At 37.0% G+C, this 19,390-nt stretch overlaps 1 protein-coding gene across 1 annotated transcript; it reads right to left on the bottom strand.

Annotated features, from left to right (window-relative positions):
• Positions 1–1,062: 1,062 nt before the first annotated feature.
• LOC124632575 (ethanolamine kinase) lies at positions 1,063–19,384 on the bottom strand. The gene is made up of 7 exons (XM_047167450.1): positions 19,016–19,384; positions 18,706–18,839; positions 18,431–18,614; positions 3,319–3,407; positions 2,397–2,623; positions 1,860–2,088; positions 1,063–1,373 (listed from the first exon to the last, which is right to left on the bottom strand). The coding sequence occupies exons 1-7, from the start codon at positions 19,148–19,150 to the stop codon at positions 1,307–1,309; spliced, it is 1,065 nt and encodes a 354-aa protein (XP_047023406.1). The 5' UTR covers positions 19,151–19,384; the 3' UTR covers positions 1,063–1,306.
• Between the last annotated feature and the right edge of the window lie 6 nt (positions 19,385–19,390).

The raw sequence follows: 19,390 nt of genomic DNA, 5'->3' as shown, positions 1-19,390 counted from the left end.
GCGGTGACCGCCCGCGTTGGGCGTCTGCATTGTAGGCATAGTGTTATACATTTTTTTTTGTGACGTATCAAAATGTCTTCGGACGTGCAAGAGCTAATTATTTCGGCCATCTTTGCGAGGACACCCATATGGAACAGCAAACACAACAGAACACAACACTACACTGCTATAGTGCCGCGCGATTAGAGATGGGTAACTCAGGAGTGATAGATAAAAAAGATATGTATCTTTCCGTTCTTATCACTCACTCTTTGTATCAGTTCAAATCCGAATGTATCAGTGTATCTTTAACAACTCATTCAATCCGTCGTCCGTTTGTATCTGTGTTTCACTCGCACACGCAGCTTTGAGCGGCTGGCGTTACGGTTTCTCATCGGAAAGTTCAGACATCTCTTTCGCACTTCCCTACTTAGAATGTTCTGTCTCACTTTCTCGATACCGAGAATAAGTGTTTGACCATTATTTTTATTTATTTATTCGTTTTACACGGCTTTAACAGCCAATTGCATAAATCGTAAACTTAAATTCAAAATGAAAAATAGAAACTTAAAAATAAAAAAAAAATAAACTTAAAAATATTATAAACTGATATACGAATCTATCTATCCTAAACGAATCTATCACTCTTAGTTCGTATTGATTTAGTGATACATTGGATTGAATTGAACGAAGCTAGTCACTCTGAGCAACAGTACAATGTCACTCGCGGATTCGAAAGGATATAGAGATACCAAAGAGTGATACATATCCCAGTGATCAAAAGATACATATCAATCTTTTCTTTTCAATAATACGTTTTTCCCATGTCTACGCGCGATCTGCCCGCTAGTTTCGAGAACAGGTATGCGTTGCCCGCCCCGCTCCCGCGCCGCCGCCGCTGCCGCCCCGCTGCCCGCAAAATTCGAGGCCGAGGCCTTAGCCGGCGGACCGCACGCGATGGCCGCGAAATGCGTTTCGAAGAATATGCGAAACGGCTGCGGCTCCACACTTGGCGTTCGCGATTTTCGCGGCCATCGCGAGCGGTCCACGGGCATTAGGGAAAAGGTAAAATACAAAGAAAAATGACTGTAATAGTAAATTTTAATACATAACTACAAATTGATAATACGTATTACAGAAAAATATAAGTAGGAATGTAGGTATTTAAATAAGTAGGTAGATTTCCTAATATTTATAAATAAATATTTTTTTCTACTTTACATAATAATTGTACTTTTCATCTTAACTCCTAATATAATATAATTTTGCATCTTATGAACTAGCGACTAAAATGAATGGAGCATCTTGATGGCTAAATAACGTTCAGTCAACTAAGTTGTTTGTAGATCTTATCTTTCAGCTCATAATATCTGTTCAATCTTATTTCAGCATATCTGAAAAGAAATATAATTTAAAATAAGACCTCAGAAAATAGGACCAAATTAGGAATTCTGAGAATTATCCGTCATCAATAGTGATTCTAATTAGTCCGCATTTTAGATTGGTCAAAAATATTAGACACGTTTTTTTTATTTTAACAAAACATTTTTTTTTCTACAAAGATTGAGAATGGGGGCTCGCGACGTCACGTCTGTGTCAAACTTTTACTCAGAAGTGACGTAATACAAAATTCAATCGTGTTATATCTTCGTTGTTAGATTTTTTGTGAGAAAAAATAAAAAATACCTGTCCATTATTTTAGGGTTATCAAAATGACGCACTAATTACTTTTTTTCAGTCATCATGCCTATTGAGAACTTGCGCCTTTTTGAGAAGTCGCTTGAAAAGCTGCCTACGGCACTGCTTGCATGCAGGTACTAAGGTACCGACGTAAAATAAAATTATTTAGTATCTAACGAATACAATTGAATTAAATTTACCTTCCAAAATCGAAGTCGATATCGGAGTGTTCATATTGTACAAGTGACCATATTCCCCAAAGGAAATGAGACAGCAGTGACATTTGCTGAACTTCAGTGTAAACTTTATACACATGCGCATCAGAAGGGTGGTTTATATCCAAGTATATAGCTAGGTATACTTTGATCCACTCAAACTGAAATTCTTCGCAGGGATATTTGTCGTAGTCGATGTCTTCCACAGTCAGGCCTAAAATGCGATAAAAATATTTTATTTACTGATTATATAAAATAATATATTAACTTGTTAATATAGGGTGGGGAGGGGCTTGATTCTGCTAACTTGATAATTGTCCTCCCCATCAAATTTCAGCACAATCGGTTCAACCGTTCTCGAGTTATAAATAAATAGAGTAAAAACGCGACTTTTAGCAGTGAATTGGACAATTGGACTAATCGCATAGATTTATGATTAGTCCAATTGCACGGTGTGCCAATCAATAGTAGTAAAAGAGGTATAGATACAAATAGATAGCCATAATAATAATTTGTACTCACCAACGAACTCATTGAAGTGATTGGCTATATCGTACGCTTGATAGCCGTACGCAGCATATTCATAATCAATGAAAGATATTGTCCCTTCATCTTTGTTGTATATTACGTTTCCTAGAAGCAAATCATTGTGAGCAAACACAACAGGACTTTCAGTTTTTGTTAAGTGCGATTTAAGACGCTCGTACTCTATCCTTAGTTTTGTTAACGAGCCGAAACTATTTGCGAATCTATAAAAAAAAACATTGTTTTTTAGTATCAACAATATCGTGCGATTGAATGGATTATGTGTAGGATTAAGAGTCATCAATGATATCAATACACTGGAGGATCATTTTCGTTCTAAGTGGAGGTGATTGTCCATTTTTATACTAACAATATAATGTAGTTACTTCCACACTATTTGCGAATTTCCTCGGCGAGGTACTCCGAAAGTTGATTGGAGCCGAAGAAGGCGCAGCTATCTACTTGTATGGATTGAGAAAAGAATATATATTTTTTATACTAGTAATTAAGTATAGTATGTTGAAATATATAGGTAATATGCTTTGGAAGAGTAATTTCATATCATGTTTTTTTTAGGTAGAATGTTTGCGGGGAGCCCAAAATAGGCTCACATTCACTCAAGAAAGAAGGCTGGGCCCAGCCCAGACCTACCGTTTCTTTGCCTTTGTTAATAGAACAGAGTTGAAACTGGGAACTCAGTTGAACTGGCTAGAATGCTATACAAAACAAGCCGTCACAGAGCTACGAGCCTCGACCAATCCGGCCGAACGCCGTTCATCAAGCAACCGGCCTTACAACGCCTCCAAGAAAAGAAGTGAAACGGCTGGGGCCAACCAAAGTGTTATTGATATATTCTAGGTCTAAACTCCTTGTAATTTTTTTGGAATTTATTGTGGGTCGGTATAATATACATAGTTACCTGGCTTGCTTATCTTCAGATGAATACGGATCGGGTAGCAAACTCAAAAATTGTTCAATCTTATCCCATACGAATGGTTCTTTCGGTACCTGTAATTTAAGACAATGTTGATCTTTATTATAATCGTAAGTACCTTCATCGTCTAACAATCTTATTTGTTTTAAATTATTACTAATCTACCACTGGATACATTTTTGAAGTTTTTTTTTGCATAACTATAGTAGCTTGACTTATTTAGCTACTATAGTTATGCAAAAAAAAACATTTTTGACTTATTTAAAATGTCCAATAGGTATGTAGTTTTCCGACGAAACTCTGTTTATCGTTCAAAAGGTTTTTCTTAAATACATTTATATTTACAAAATACCTATTTACTTATGTACTAGGTACTGTATTAATCATTTGTTCACTCGCTGCCCTTAACTAGTTGATAGTGGGTACCTATGCCGGGGCTGCGGGTTGTTCGAAAGAGATACCGCGGCCCTGGCACATGAAAGGCCTACGACGGACACGACGGTTTTTAGTCAGTAAGAGTCTGACACTCCCTCGCCGCTGCTAATCCACAGCGGGAGGGGTTATTTGAGGATTTTTGACGTCGTTAAAAAAAAAAGGTACCTATGACTTTTTATAAAAAAATATTAGAGGGATGGATAAAAAACATTGCTAACACAATATTCACAGTTACTTAATCAATTAAATCAATAATTTAAGCGGTAACTGTATAATTTGTTTCATATACCTAAGCTTTGTGTTAAAAGTTCTTAAAGATGATTTTAACTTTAGTTTACTGCACTGAAATGCAGTAGGTATAGTTAGTAGTTACCTACTATTCAGAGTTTTAGATAAATAACGAGAGCGTTGTTGCCGGACTTTGTTCGTCACGTAGCTACTACATGAAAGATATTATTACCGTGGCGACAATAATCAAATCGTTCTTGTATTATTGTGCAAGACATGAGCGCGCTTGGAAGACGTGCTTAGGGGCTAGAGCTGTGAAATAGCGTTATCGATAAAGGCATTAGAGCGCTTTGAAACTCTCGGAATTTACGGCGACGATCGCGAGTCTAAACAACTAAGGAGTCAAAGACACATTTCTTCTTACTTTGGAAATGGTCCAAAAGTTAGCTTCAAAGTGTAGTCAAAATTTCTTATAGATAGGTAGAGATACTGTGCTAAATAGCCATGTGTATATGTTGTACATTAACACCCCCATCTATTTATATTTACATACTTACCTACTTGCATGTTTTGTTTGGAAAAAAGGTTAATCCTGTTTTTTTGCAAGATGATTTATCAAACGTCGATTTCAAGAGTTTCTAAAACATTAGATTGTGTTGTTTCTACATTAGATAATGTTTCTACATTTGATAACATGGTTAATAATGTTTTAACACTTTTGTAGCCGTTGTTGATAAGACAATGAAACTATTTGAAAGCTACTTACATAATTAGGTACAGCGAGATAAACCTATCTCATATTAATTTTACTTATTGTAATAAGTACTTTGTCTAGTAATTAATTACCAACGTATTTGTCTGAAGTAGGCACCTAGACCTGAGACTGCACGAATACATTAGCATTAGGTACCTTCTAAGTTGTAAATCTACGTATGTTACATTCCCATATAAAGCTAGTAAGATATACCTACGTCCGGCAATTGATTAAATAAAATGACGGAAAACTACCAACGAGATCTTTTCTAGTCAGACCATGATTGAATAAGTGAACAGTTATACGGCCCGAGGGAATGATAATGGTCTGCAATTTGGTCGCAGTAGTCAATACCTTAAATTATCTATAATAGAACAAAGAAGTCAGGATTCGCCCTGGATTAAGAGTTTTCTGGGCAGTTATATAAGAAAAAAAAACTAGTCTGAACTGTGTCACACTGCTGGTCAAGGCCTCTTCATGTCTTATATCCTGGATTTTTCGCGCCCACAAATCGCGTTTGTAGGTATGCGCCCAGGTCGTCCCACCAGCGTATTTACAGTATATATGTTATGGACCATGTGATTAATTCGGGCATTATTAATAATGCCCGAGCATTATGAATAATGTCTAGCTTTATCGGGCCAAGTGATTAATAACTATCTTAACTTCATTATTTATCACATTGCACGGGCATTATTATATTGCTACATGACAGTTGGGCAATTTGATAATAAACCAAAAAATTGAAGTTAGTGACGAAAACGTATCCCACGTAACAGTTGCCCGGGTAACTGGGTTGAGGAGGTCAGATAGGGCAGTCGCTCCATGTAAAGCACTGGTACTCAGCTACATCCGGTTAGACTGGAAGCCGACCCCAACATAGTTTGGGAAAAAGGCTCGGAGGATGATGTGACGAAAACGTATCGCTGCAAAACCGACTCCACGTAGTCTTGTCTGTCCTACCCCTAGAGTGCAATTCAAAACCGCGTAAGTGTGGAGGGGCGAGGCGGCCTGCTCGCATGGAACCGCCGGAGCCCCGCAGCACCGGAGCCGTGACAGAAGCCATGCTTGCTGCATGTTGCTTGCTTACATTTTAAACGTACTGAGTTAAAAAATTAGAAGCTAAATAAATAAATTTTATGATGTCATTTAATAGTATTTTAGAAGTTTACTGTTAGAACGCATGCTACAAATTTAGATGCTAAAAAATAACCATCATGCGGAGTTGTATTTAGAGCGGTTTACTTAGAAGATAACGAGTGGCTGAGATAGTATTATTTAGATGCTCGTTAATTGTGGCTGACTTAGTAATTTAGAAGGCAACATACATTATTCGGGGCGAATAATTATATTAAAAAGGAGCCTGTTTAATAAGCACCCTTTAAATATGACTTTCCTTAACTTTTAAATGCAAAAACTAGTGGATTTTTAAGGCAGAAGTCCTTCATAATTAATCCAAATCATGAGGCTGATTATTTAAGTGGTTTAATATTTAGTTTATTTTAAATTAAATGGCAATAACAATAAAAAAATGAATATAAATATGTTATTACTTTGCTTGTATTACTTTGCCCAAAAGGTCACGGGCAATATGTATAGTGCCCGGTCAATTTGATTATTTGAATAATTATTATCAAATTGCGCTCTCACATTGGGCATTTTTCATAATGACCGGGCATTATGTATACTGCTCAATTTATCACTTGGTCCATAACATATACATGGCTAGTACGCAAGCGTGTGAAACTAGTCGCGAATAGATTGGAATTCACTTTTTATACAAAGTCTTCCGATGTATACAGCAGCAGTACGCAAATACTCGCATATATTTTGTAGTGGCCAAAGTATCTTGCTTTGTTCCATAATATACAGTGCTAGTCCGCATGCAAACTAATCGTGTATACATTGGAATAGGCGCGAAAAACTTTACGATTCCAATCTATTCGCGAGCAGTTGCATGCCCGCCATTTTGATTAAAACACGACCTAGCATTTAATGTTAATTTAAATATTAATAATGCTCGTTCAATTAAAAAACATTGTATTAAAAATTGAAGTTATAGTTCGCCATTCAGAGAATGCGTTCCTGACACGTCGCGATTGAACTGACGACGTAACTTTGCAATGGCGTTGCAGTTACGATAAAAATATTTTTGCTGGTTGTTTACCGTTTTAACAATTGAGGAGCATTAAAACAACATTATTATATCAATAATCAATGAATGTAGTTACGTCGTCAGTTCAATCGCGACGTGTCAGGAACGCATTCTCTGAATGGCCGAACTATAGTGACGAAAACGAATCGCTGCAAAACCGACTCCACGTAGTCTTGTCTGCCCTACCCTAGAGTGCAATTCAAAACCGCGTAGGCGCGGAGGGGCGAGGCGGCGCGGAGCTGAAGCGCAGGTAGTTTTAACGCCCGCCGACGCGGCTGAGGCTGGCCGGCAGAGCCGGCCAGCAAGCCGAAGCTGCGGTGGTGAGCGTGAAAACCATCTGCGACGATAAGCTCGCATGGGACCGCCGGAGCCCCGCAGCACCGGAGCCGTGACAGAAGCTATGCTTGCTGCATGTTGCTTGCTTACATTTTAAACGTACTGAGTTAAAAAATTAGAAGCTAATTAAATATATTTTATGATGTCATTTAATAGTATTTTAGAAGTTTACTGTTAGAATGCCTGCTACAAAATATGCTAAAAAATAACCATCATGCTGAGTTTTACTTAGAAGATAACTATAGTGGCTAAGATAGTATTATTTAGATGCTCGTTAATTGTGGCTGACTTAATAATTTAGAAGGCAACATACATTTTTGTTTAATTAGCATTTTTAATAAACAAACTCAGATTCAAAGCCATTTTTATTTAATGCTTTACCTAATAAAAATTTTGTATAGTTAAAGGACAATGGGCAGATTGGTATACCCCACCAATAGCAATGTCATATATATCATTGGATAGGCCTTTTTATGTAGAACAATATTTACTATGACAGCTTTGCTGAAATGTTTGTCCGTTCTGAGATATAGATCAAAAACTGTGCAAAAGTTAGAACTAAGTAATCTATTGATAACTCAAGTTTTTAAAGGAAAATCTAAGAACTACTAAGTGTAAGTCTTGTATATGAAAGAAAATCAGATTACAGTATTGATTAGCATCAGTTTTAAGATTGTTTGTTATCTATATCTCAGAACGGACAAACAATAGAACAAAGCTGTCATAGTAAATGTTGTACCAGTTAAAAAGACCTATCCAATGATATGTATGACTTTCCTATTGGTGCGGTTTCTCACTACGCCCAACATCCAGTTGGTATACATAGTTCAACTCAGATTTGCGCGCGACCCTATGTGTGCGTCGGCTTGTAAATATACAACTTTCATTCGTGTGACAGTGACGTCGTCCGAGCATGACGTGTTCTTATCGCTTTTTGTTATGGGTACAGTCGTTTACGAAAATGTCTAGTTCTTCACGGAGAAAATGTTTAAGGAGTCAGGTAGCGTTTCAAAAAATGAAACAACATTCAAAGCTTTTTATTATTACATTTTACAGTTTTTCATTATTTTCTCATAAGTTTTTTCAAATTGACTATCTAAGATGAATTAAATACTCCTTACATATTTTCTAGATCTCGGGATACGCTGACAATAAATAAAAGTGTGGACTAAGAATGTAAAAAGACGTATAATCTAGTATAATAATGTAAACAAAATGTGTGAGGAATTTTAAAAAATAATATTGCTTCGCATAATGTCGACCAAAATAAGACGGAAATAATGAAACTCATAAATGAACGTTTAAGTCATATTGATGAAGGGATGTTGGGTAATACTTGTCGACATGTACAAAAGAAAAAAGAAAAATACTATAGACATTTTGACATGGAGTCAAAATTTATAATTTACCTCGGTGAGAGTAGCGAATCCGAAAATTCATCATTTGATTTTTCAAGTAGCGATTCAGAATCATTATAAATAAATAAACATTAAATTACGTAATAACTGTTTTTCTTTAAACAGCCGTAACCCCTAAATAACTGTATTTGTACCCGACTGTACCTCTTGTCACGCACACAAAGTCACTGTGTATGTACAAGGGTTACCCACACATAAGGCCGCGCGCAAGACTGAGTTGAACTTACTATACAATAAAAGGTTGAAATGCTACATAATAGTAACAATTATGGATCCTAACGGGCACAGTAGTACTTACAAGACTTAAAGTTATTAGTACTTAGATTTTCCTTTAAAAACTTGAGGTATCAATAGATTACTTAGTTCTAACTTTAGCACAGTTTTTGATCTATATCTCAGAACGGACAAACATTTCAGCAAAGCTGTCATAGTAAATCTTGTCCTACATAAAAAGGCCTACCAATGATATATATGACATTCCTATTGGTGGGGTATACCAGGTCCCATATATTTGTGCCCATTGTCCTTTGACCGTGTATATATTGGAATGATGCATGTGCACGTCTAAGCTACGAATTATACGCGAGCAGTACGCAAAATTCGTGTATACTTTGAAATCACAAATTAAAAAACAGCATTACAAAATATCAGCGAGCAGTTTCCTATGGATGCGTTTTGGCTATGTACACTCTGTAAATACGCGTCCCACCATCTTGCAGCCTACCCCGTCTGCGGTGGCGAATGTGTGACTAATCAATTTTAAGTTTTAAGGGAAAATGAAAAGAATACATGAAACAACAAAGTGTTAGTGATGACAGACAGGACTAATAGCCAATAAACCTTATGATGGGATACAACCAAAATGCCAGCAATTCATTCGCGACTAAAAACCATGAGCAACGGCTTAACAATTTGAGTTGAGTAAATTACACGCGTCAGCAAGACGACTGCATCGAATCGCAGCTAATATATATGCAGTTGGGCCAAGGCGAAGTTTTCTAAAGGCACCTTGATACGGTTCATGGCGATTTTTGACGTGATAACGTCTTTAAAATCGTTTTAGTCGGGTGACATGTTCAGAAACTTGTGTCACACCAAAACCTCACGAGCGCGATAACAGGTATAACGAGAGAGAGACGGACCGATCTCCCGTCTCATCTCGAGCGCTGCCAGTCATTCCGTGAAACTTGTCACGCGGAATCCTCACGAGCGGAGGCTGGCATAGCGTTCGAGTGAGTGGACCGATCTTCCGTCTCTCTCACTCTAGCGGCATACAAACGAATGGAGATTTTCTCGTGCGGATAAATGTATAAAAGTATGTTTGTATGAATGTATGTATGAAGAAAAATGTATATCATAGTCGAATAAGTAAACTTGTCATTTTACACCCGAAATTTATCATCAAAAGTGTGAATAAAACGATAGATGTAATTTAAAATTTGAAAAAAATGTTATCTTCCTTCATTAATTCCTTAGTTCCCAAAAACTTATATCACCAATAAGACGTTATCACGTACCTAAACATCTCGATCGTAAACCTACTTTACAAACAACCAATTTTTTTTTCAATTGAAATCAAATCGGAAACCCTATCTATCCACCACCAATCAAAATATCAACCAACTAAATTTTGCAAGCCGTGTGACAAATTTGCGTTTCGATGCCACCGCGTGGACCAGACTCGTCTGCAGAACGAGCCGCCAGTCAACGTTACGCAAATTTGGCCCCTTATTGTGATACTACAGTTCTACAGTGTAATATTATTATGTCAACTGTGAAGCGCACAATGCTATGACGAGATAGAGTAATATGTAAATATGAAGATCATATTAATGTCTGTACCTAATTGACAAACACTTCTATTCTCAGTCATACATACTCGTGTTTCATTACCTTGTCGCTGCCTACATAATAATGAACCTACTTACTATAAGTCCAATGTTTTGTCCAGTTAACATAAAGGCCTTAAAACAATTAAAACGTAAGTAGGTAGGTAACGATTTCAGTAATGATTTTGTTTTTATTATTTGTAACCTTGAGCTAAAACTCTTTTAGCCTAGTTACCACTCGACTTTTACGGACTATAAAAGATACATACAATGTACCTACACAATATTTATATTTAATTGGCAGTAAATGCTTGAATATAAATCCAAGCATCTTATCAAACAAACTTTATTTAAGTATCTAAGTGATTTTGAAAAAAAAACATTTTGAATTAAATGAGGCCTTTAAACGTCTGCGTCAGGACCCCTGTCACAACTCTTCGACCACGAGGGTAGCAATTGGTAGCAACTAATGGTAGCTGGTAGCAATTAGGTAGCAACTCTCTATATGTATTTTGAGAGGATCGGAGAGTTGTGACAGGGGTCCTGACGCAGACCTTTAAACCCAATTTTGAAATTAAAATTTGAAGAAAAAGTCTAGTTTGGTTTGTGTAGAAAAATCAAAATAACATTACATATGGCTCTTGGCTCCGTCACTCCGTGATTTATATTATATCATACGACTATATGATAATAAATTTGAGCTATCGAACTTAATAATATTTTAGTTATTTATTCAAATAGTGCCTAATTAAGATTAAATTTTAAGAAAAAACTAAGGTCACGTTATGCTTGGGTAAAGGCTAAACATTACGTGACTTCAGTTTTTCATTATGTAGGTAGGTATAACAGAATCGTATTTTTGTTATGTCCCTATCATTTGAAGCTCACGATATATACTCAAATAAAGCAACGTTTAATCGGTAAACTGAAACCCCCTGAAAACGTTATAACCGTCACAAAAATACCTAAATTTGTTGTAATTGTGAAATGAACATGAGTCTAAAGTGATTATTATGTCATAACGGCGACGACTAAGGTAAACGCGGGTGAAGTCGTCATGCCCCAATAGTCGTCAATTAATCTTAAAACTTTTATTATTATTTTCTACTGAACTTAAAATGGGCCGGTTTATATATCAACATATTGTTGATAATATTTTGCACAATTGAAATAACAATACGGGGTTTTAACAGTCACGGCTTCTAAGATATGTTATTTGAAACGTGTGTGCCCTAACAAAATCGTTTTTTCGTGAAGTTCAGCTGTCAAAAGTGAAACTCAGCACGTGGTTTTGTGTTTTGATTTACATAACTCCAGTAGGGTCTGTGGTATGTTTCTTTGTTTAATTAGATAGTTAAGTTTATTTGCTATCGATTTAATATGCAATTTGGAATACTTTTAACATAGAAGATATATTTTTTCAATGTGACATCTAATGGTACTTCAAAACTCCCATTTGACCCAAAACCCGTCAATTTTACAATTATTTTGACGACTACTGGGACATGCTCAAAAGTTGCACCTAAACTCGTCATAATGAGGATATTTTGTGTTTTACAGTACAAAATGCGAATAAATAGCTAATATCGGGACTTTTACAAAATTGTTATCTCTCTAGAACAAACATATTTAAGGTTTAGACTACATTTGTTGATAAAACTGCGTTTCTTTAAAGCTTTTTCTTAGGGGTACATTTTACTCTCCTGGTTCTAGATGCACGTACACAGTCATGTTATTCGATTCAATTAATATGTTTCTTAATGGTTAAATCTCCTGTTTCCTATAAGTATGCATTTTCTACGAGTGTTTTTTCAGATATATATTGGCCGCTGTAGGCCTCCGCCATTCGATTAAGATCTACCGCTTTGGGTACAAGTAGGTCTAGCACTAGCTTTTGTTTCTACTACGCTTGGATTACAATTTGTGGCAAACAAAAATTGACTGTTCTTAAACTATGCTTTTTGTTCGGAATAACTGCATTTCGTCACGCGTATTGTACCGCGTCTTCTTAACGTGCCTTAATAGCGCCTGTATAAAAATTATGTCATTCAACTAGTTTTGACGCAAAAAATATTTAAACCAGTTTTAAAACTAAGATGACATAGCTTCCATCGCTGTCACTTTGCTTGTCGTATTCGATATTGATGGGTAAAGAGTAATCTTAAGTAAGATTTTTTTATTTAAAATTGTCTGTATTTAGTGATTGCATGATCGTAATTTTAACAGCAGATCATGACTGAAAGAAACTACAAGCAAGAGGGCCTTTCAAAAGTCATAGAAGCTGTAAATCAAAGGGCCACAACATCAGATGCAGCAAGAAAATTTAAAACGCCCTTTTGAGACAACTTTAATGAAATGGTGACACAAAACCGACGATTATCCCTGTATATATATACTATAGAAATGAACCCAAGGACAATCTCCGGTTCTGTGCTAAAGTATTGCTAACTATGGAGGAAAATTACTTGGGCTATTGCGTTGGGATGTTAGTGGATTAGGATATAGGAAACTATAGGAACTATGGCACCTGGAAAAAAAGTCGTGGTGGCCTGGTGGGCCAAGAATCAACCTCTCAAGTATGAGGGCGCGGGTTCGATTCCAGGTCAGGCAAGTACCAACGCAACTTTTCTAAGTTTGTATGTACTTTCTAAGTATATCCTGCAATGACACTAATGACTGTGTTTCGGATGGCACGTTAAACTGTAGGTCCCGGCAGTCTAACCAAGGGGTATTGGGTTGCCTGGGTAACTGGGTTGAGGAGGTCAGATAGGCCGTCGCTTCTTGTAAAGTACTGGTACTCAGCTGAATCCGGTTAGACTGGAAGCCGACCCAAACATAGTTGGGAAAAAAGGCTCGGAGGATGATGATGATAAGGAACTATGGCACCTGCCGATGACAATGTATAAAATACATGTTAAAATGGCAGATGGAGACTCGCCACCTCACTTACTGGGCCCCCGGGAATCAGTCGCTAAATCGCAACAAGAGGGTAACAGGTACATGAGCGGCTGAAGGGTGAGGATAACTCGGCGGACTTTAAACGCAGATCACGCGCTCCATGTGGGTCCAGCATCACCGGCCCACTCGCCACTTACCACGAGGCACCTACCCTCCGAGCAGGGCTGCTAACCCTGCTCTAGCGACTCCTCTCTGACCGGCCGATGAAGGCAAGCCAAGAGGCGGGAGACCTATCCCCCGTCATGCTTCACTCCGGCAGGCCGGAGATGGGGGACAGTATACTCTCCCTGGAGCACTCGGATATATAGCCCCGCGGGGTCGCTACTCCCCGTCATCCGCCTCAGATGCCCTGTAAGGCTTATTAGATATTTTTATTATTGGGTTTGAACGGTTAGTTGTACCTAATCATATTTTATTTTTTGATTGATACCTTTAAGACAGTAGACAGTTTAAACTGTCTATAGAGATTTTTGCAAATGGTACTTAGCATGCGCTAAGCAGTTCAGAAGTTTTGATAAATGACAACCTTACCTACATATCTCTGAATGTTAGTAATTATTTCGCTTAAAGCTATATAAATGAATGGGGCTTTTATTTTTTGTGAATACTAATTATTTTATTTTACAATTTAAATATTTTAAAAGTAATTATTTTACTCGTGCTACATATGCACATGACTGCATCGTTATTATGATTAAGAAATATAACATACTAGCTTCTGCCAGCGGTTTCACCCGCATCCCGTGGGAACTACTTGCCGTACCGGGATAAAAAGTAGCCTGTAGCCTTCCTCGATAAATGGGCTATCTAACACTGAAATAAATTTTCAAATCGGACCAGTAGTACCTGAGATTAGCGCGTTCAAACAAACAAACTCTTCAGCTTTATAATATTAGTATAGATATTTTATAGACTGGTTTTGTAATTCCAAGCGTTTGATAGATAGGAATATAAATTAAAATGCAACCATGTATCTGTTTTATTGAATACCTGCTCTTCTAACAGATTATGACCTGCTATTCTAAATAGGAATTTGGTTTTTTATCTATCTACCTACCTAATATTTCAAAAGCACTATGCTTAACAAATTCAAGCACAAAAAAAATGTACATAACTTGAACCTTATGTTCAAGAGCAGAGAGTTTACATTAGCATTAAAAGTTGACGAGTACTGGGAATATTTGACGAGTATCCGTACAAATCAGACGACTATTGGTACAAATCGCCCTTTTTTTACTTTTGCCTTAATAAGTATATAAACCCATCAAAATGATTAAAAAAACATTAGTTACATAGAATAATGAATAAATACTCTATCACGTCATGCAAAAATTTTCACTTTCTATTGAATATTTAACACACAGTAGCGCTTCAAAGTCAGTGATTTCCGAAATCCGACGACTATTGGTACGTTTACCTTAGTTGTTATCGGCATAATGCTTATGTAAATAAGTAGGTAGGTATAATAGACTTAACAAAATCTTTTTGAGAGTTTATTTTTACACGTTATACACCTACTCGCTATTCGGTTTTCATGTCGTCGTTAGTGGCCTTGGATTTAATGTGTATAGCCGATGGATGGTCACAGGGAATCGAGGGGAGGTATGCGAATCCGAAAATTGCATAGGTTACATATTTCTCCCCAAACTTTTTATCGTCACTGCACATTACGCGAGTAGATGCGCAGAAATTAATTCTAGCCTGTAGGTATCAGCGGGTGGCGGGGCTTGCGGAGGGGTGTGGACACATAAGTAGACTTGTGCTCGAAATTTAGAACTGTATCTAATCGTGAGGAAACAGAGATAAAAACCTCCATCATAGGGCAAAAAAAACATTCGGGGACACAATATGGTTGTTTGCCAAACAATGTTCGGCATACACATAACAGGCCATAGGTGGTGCGCGATTTTGGATAAACCTATCTAGAGACAACCGTGAACCATATTCAAGTTTCAAACTATCTCCACTACAAAACTTAATATTTTAGATCCGAAAGCACGTCTTTTTGGAGGGAACAACACAACAATGATTCGATTTCAATAGGTACCATTATTTTATTGTAGAACATTATTAAAAGTTGCTAATGCATCTGGCTTCAATGCACTTCCGATTTCCTAGTACTTGTAGTGTAGTTTGGGAATCCATGTTCGCGTGGCCGATGATGATGTTTGTGACACAGAAAATGGATGTAGTTGACTGTACTTTTTACTTGAAATCGGGTTAAATTCTAAAACGTGTCGAGTTGGTAAAAACATAACAGATTTATAATTTAAGTTTCACTAACTGGACGAATCAAAATCTTAAGTTGACGACATGATAAATGTTAAAATTTTGAGTTTCACCAACTGGACACATTCGTGGTGAGTTAAGTGTGTCGAGATGACGAATGACCCGATAAAAAGACGAAAATACACACATCAAAAGTGTCTAGGGATCAACATATATTTTTGCAATAACTTTTCTCCTGATTGATATTAATTAAAATTTTCTTTAAGGATTCATCAAATAAAGTGTTTTCGTTTGTCACAGTAACGATAAACCAAGTCACCTTTGCACTAATAAAGAAATTTGCCATTTTCCTAATAAAGGGATTTTTGACATTTGAAACACTAACACAAAAGTTCGAAAAAAAAGACTGAAATAACAGTTTTCTTTAAAAGTTTATTGGGTAACTTAAACAATTAATAATCCGTGTTTCTACCGCGAACACTAACAACACAAGAACATCGGTTTGGCATACTCAAAATGAGTTCATCCAAATCACGATGTGGAATGGCCGCCCATGTTCGTTGCAACAACAAAAAAAGGTCTTCTTGCGACTGGATACCCTCCATATTCGGCAGAGCTCTTCTCTGTAGCATATCCCATGCATGCTCAATCGGGTTCAAGTCTGGCGACTGAGCAGGCCAGGGCAGGACATTGATGTTAGCTGCCGCGAGAGTCTGTCTTACAACTCTTGCGGTGTGCGGTCGTGCATTATCATGCATTAACTGAAATAAGGGACCGATTTGCACTTGTAGAGGAACGATGACGTCTGATACAATCGTCTCAGCATAAATTTGAGCGTTGAGGTTGCTTCTGATCCAAATCAACTCAGTTCTTCCGCCGATCCAAATACCCGCCCATACCATGATGGTTCCACCACTATAAGGATGGACTTCCTGGCAGGATTTTAATCGCTGTTGGCGTCCAGGGGTTCTCCAGTGTCGTATACGTCTTGTATCCGGTCTCATACCAAAACGAGACTCATCAGAAAAGCACACGAAACGCCATTGTTCTTCTGCCCAATTTCTGTGTTCAAGAGCCCATTGATATCGAATCCTACGATTGTGCATTGCTATAGGTGGTACCCGTAGCGGTCTTCGGGAATGAAGGTTCACTTCATGCAAGCGGTTTCTGACTGTTTGGTCGCTAATTAAGTTCCCTGAAGAGTGATGAAGCCTCACGGCTAACATCATGGCGGTTATTGTTGGAGCTCTTCGAGTTAAGATTTGAATGTATCGGTCTTGTCTCCGTGTGGTGCAGCGATACCGTCCTCCATGGCGCTCAGCTACGGTACCAGTGCTTCGGTAACGTGTCCAAAGTCGACTGATAACACTCTGACTTGTATTCAGAGCTAAAGCCACAGTACGTTGCCGGGAACCAGCTTCTATCATTCCCACGGCTCTGAGCATTTCTTCCCTGCTTAAATGACGTCGCCGCTCCATAATAACGTTGGTTTTAATCAGTAGTAGGGAAACAGTAGCACTAATAATGTCTTCAATGCGTTGTATGTGTTTATAGGGAAAATATTGACAGCTGATTTTCATCTTTTACTCGAATTTGATTCACAGTTCCTGATTCAAATTATGAAATGCACCAAAAAGGATCCATATAAATTTATAAAATCATAAATTTATTACAAAGCCACATCTCAATCTCAAGAAATCCGCATAAAAATGCTTGATCCCTAGACACTTTTGATGTGTGTACATATAAATTCAAAGTCACATTTAATTGGGGTTGTGGGTCTAGTTCTGCCTCCTTGGTCTAAGTCTTTGGAGGCTTCAGAGTTTGCTACAAGCGATCAAACTAACCGAAATCGTTAACGTAAAGTGGGTGTGCGTTCCCGAAGGCTCCTCCCACCACCGGGTGAATCAATGGAATTTTATTAACTTACAATCAATAACCTACTTCTTGTATTATGGTAAAAATAAACTTCAAAACATAACCCAGTATAATTAGGGTTACCATATCATCTCAAGATTTTAGGACTGTTCAAAAAGGCCAATGTGACGTTGCGCTTCGGATCGTAACACATTCGCGTTGGCGATTCACCCACGCAGGACGCATCCTAGGTACCTACATTCGCGAGGTCCGCACTCCGTTGTCGCACACAAGCCTCGCTTTTCGAAAATTTGAGTTTGCGAGGTTGTAGGGGTAACCTCCAGATCTACTCAGCCTATTTTTTAAATTCTTGTAGCAACAGAAAGCCATTTAATTTATTAGTGTCATAGGCTCTCTTTTTAACCATGATAGTATGATACAAGAAAGTAGTTCCCTTAAAACTTTGATGTAGAATCATCTATAAGTTTATAATAATTTGAATTAGGAAATAGGATTCACTACTTGCATGGTACAATCAAATATCATAATTGTACATATTCAATTTGATATAGCTGTACTGTAAAAATGTTTGTTATTCTGAATATGCAACATACATGGGACAAATCATACCTTAGCATACACAAGCTTGTGAAGATGGCAGGTGATCCATCCAATGCAGATAACTTATGTTCAATGCAGCCAATACCTGAATGGTAACCATTTATTTACTTGACACTCCTGATTTATACTCTTTTCAAGCCAAGTTTGCTACATTACTTTACAAGAACCTATGCATTATGTTTACCCCTGACTTGTAATGGTTTCTTGAAATGAAAATAATGATTTAGTGTATTGTTCTATCCATGAATATGAATAAAATACTTTTAAATATACATACATCTTTTCCTAGTTCAACTCTGTGCATTTTTGCCATTTGCGTTGCCACTAGAGGCCATATATTATTATTTGTAACAGATTCAACATCCAAAGTAATTCCCGGATAGTATTGGTAAGCAAGTCCATTCTCAAATACGCCGTAAACTTGAGGTGCTAACCCAAGCACATTAAGAGTTTTGATGTTTCTAAAACACAAATAAGAAGTATGCAACTTTTTCTATTTATTAGTACCTGGCTGAAAGTACAAAAAGTTTGAAATTAAAAAAAAAGATTTACCTGATTTCAGCTGTACGATCAATAAATAAATCAGTTTTATTTCCATATACGCGAACAAGCACAATGTCGTGTTTTTCATTCGGCTCCAAATATTGACATGATACTAACTTATTAGTTATCCCATCTGTAAGAGTCTAAAAAAAATATCTGGAGTAAACATTTTACCTAATTTACCATGCTATTTTAGACTTATACTAGGTACTTATAATTCAAGGGTGTTTTAGAAACTTGTAGGTATATAGTAAAATTAATTGGATTCAAACAATAAATTATTTACAATGTGTTTACTAGTAGGTACCATATGACTTACCTTAAGTTTAATATTTTCTTCATTCCATTTTGGCCTTATATTTTTAAGAAGTTTTGTTACACCAGCATAAATATCATTTTCATCAATTTTAATTGGTACGAATATGTCTCCAGAAGCTGGGCAAGCAGACGACATAGCTTATTTGTAATTTAATCTAAGTAATAAAATATATTGTTACTGTAAGACCTGAAAGTACTGAACAGTTATATTATTATCCAACAAAAAACTGTTTATGTGCTCTTTAAACACAGGCTTTAGTGTATGACAGTTTTTCCCGATTCGTCAGAGAGTAAATTATTATTTTTATAAATACAAAATTTTAATAACAATATACACAATAAGTCCTATCCGATCCAACCCCGAACAAGCACTGAT

This window comes from Helicoverpa zea, chromosome 8 (genome assembly GCF_022581195.2).
Source record: "Helicoverpa zea isolate HzStark_Cry1AcR chromosome 8, ilHelZeax1.1, whole genome shotgun sequence".
Lineage (NCBI taxonomy): Eukaryota > Metazoa > Arthropoda > Insecta > Lepidoptera > Noctuidae > Helicoverpa > Helicoverpa zea.
The sequence above is the reverse complement of the archived record's forward strand: the minus strand, read 5'-3'. Positions and strand labels throughout refer to the sequence as shown.

Bases quoted from the DNA above. Each gene is read 5' to 3' on its own strand.
- LOC124632575 (XM_047167450.1), bottom strand. From the start codon at position 19,150: ATGTCGTCTGCTTGCCCAGCTTCTGGAGACATATTCGTACCAATTAAA. The intron at 2,624-3,318 runs GTAACTATGTAT...TTTTTTTTATAG, and splicing joins TCTGAAGATAAGCAAGCCAG to ATTCGCAAATAGTTTCGGCT. The intron at 2,089-2,396 runs GTGAGTACAAAT...ATCGCATTTTAG, and splicing joins TCACTTCAATGAGTTCGTTG to GCCTGACTGTGGAAGACATC.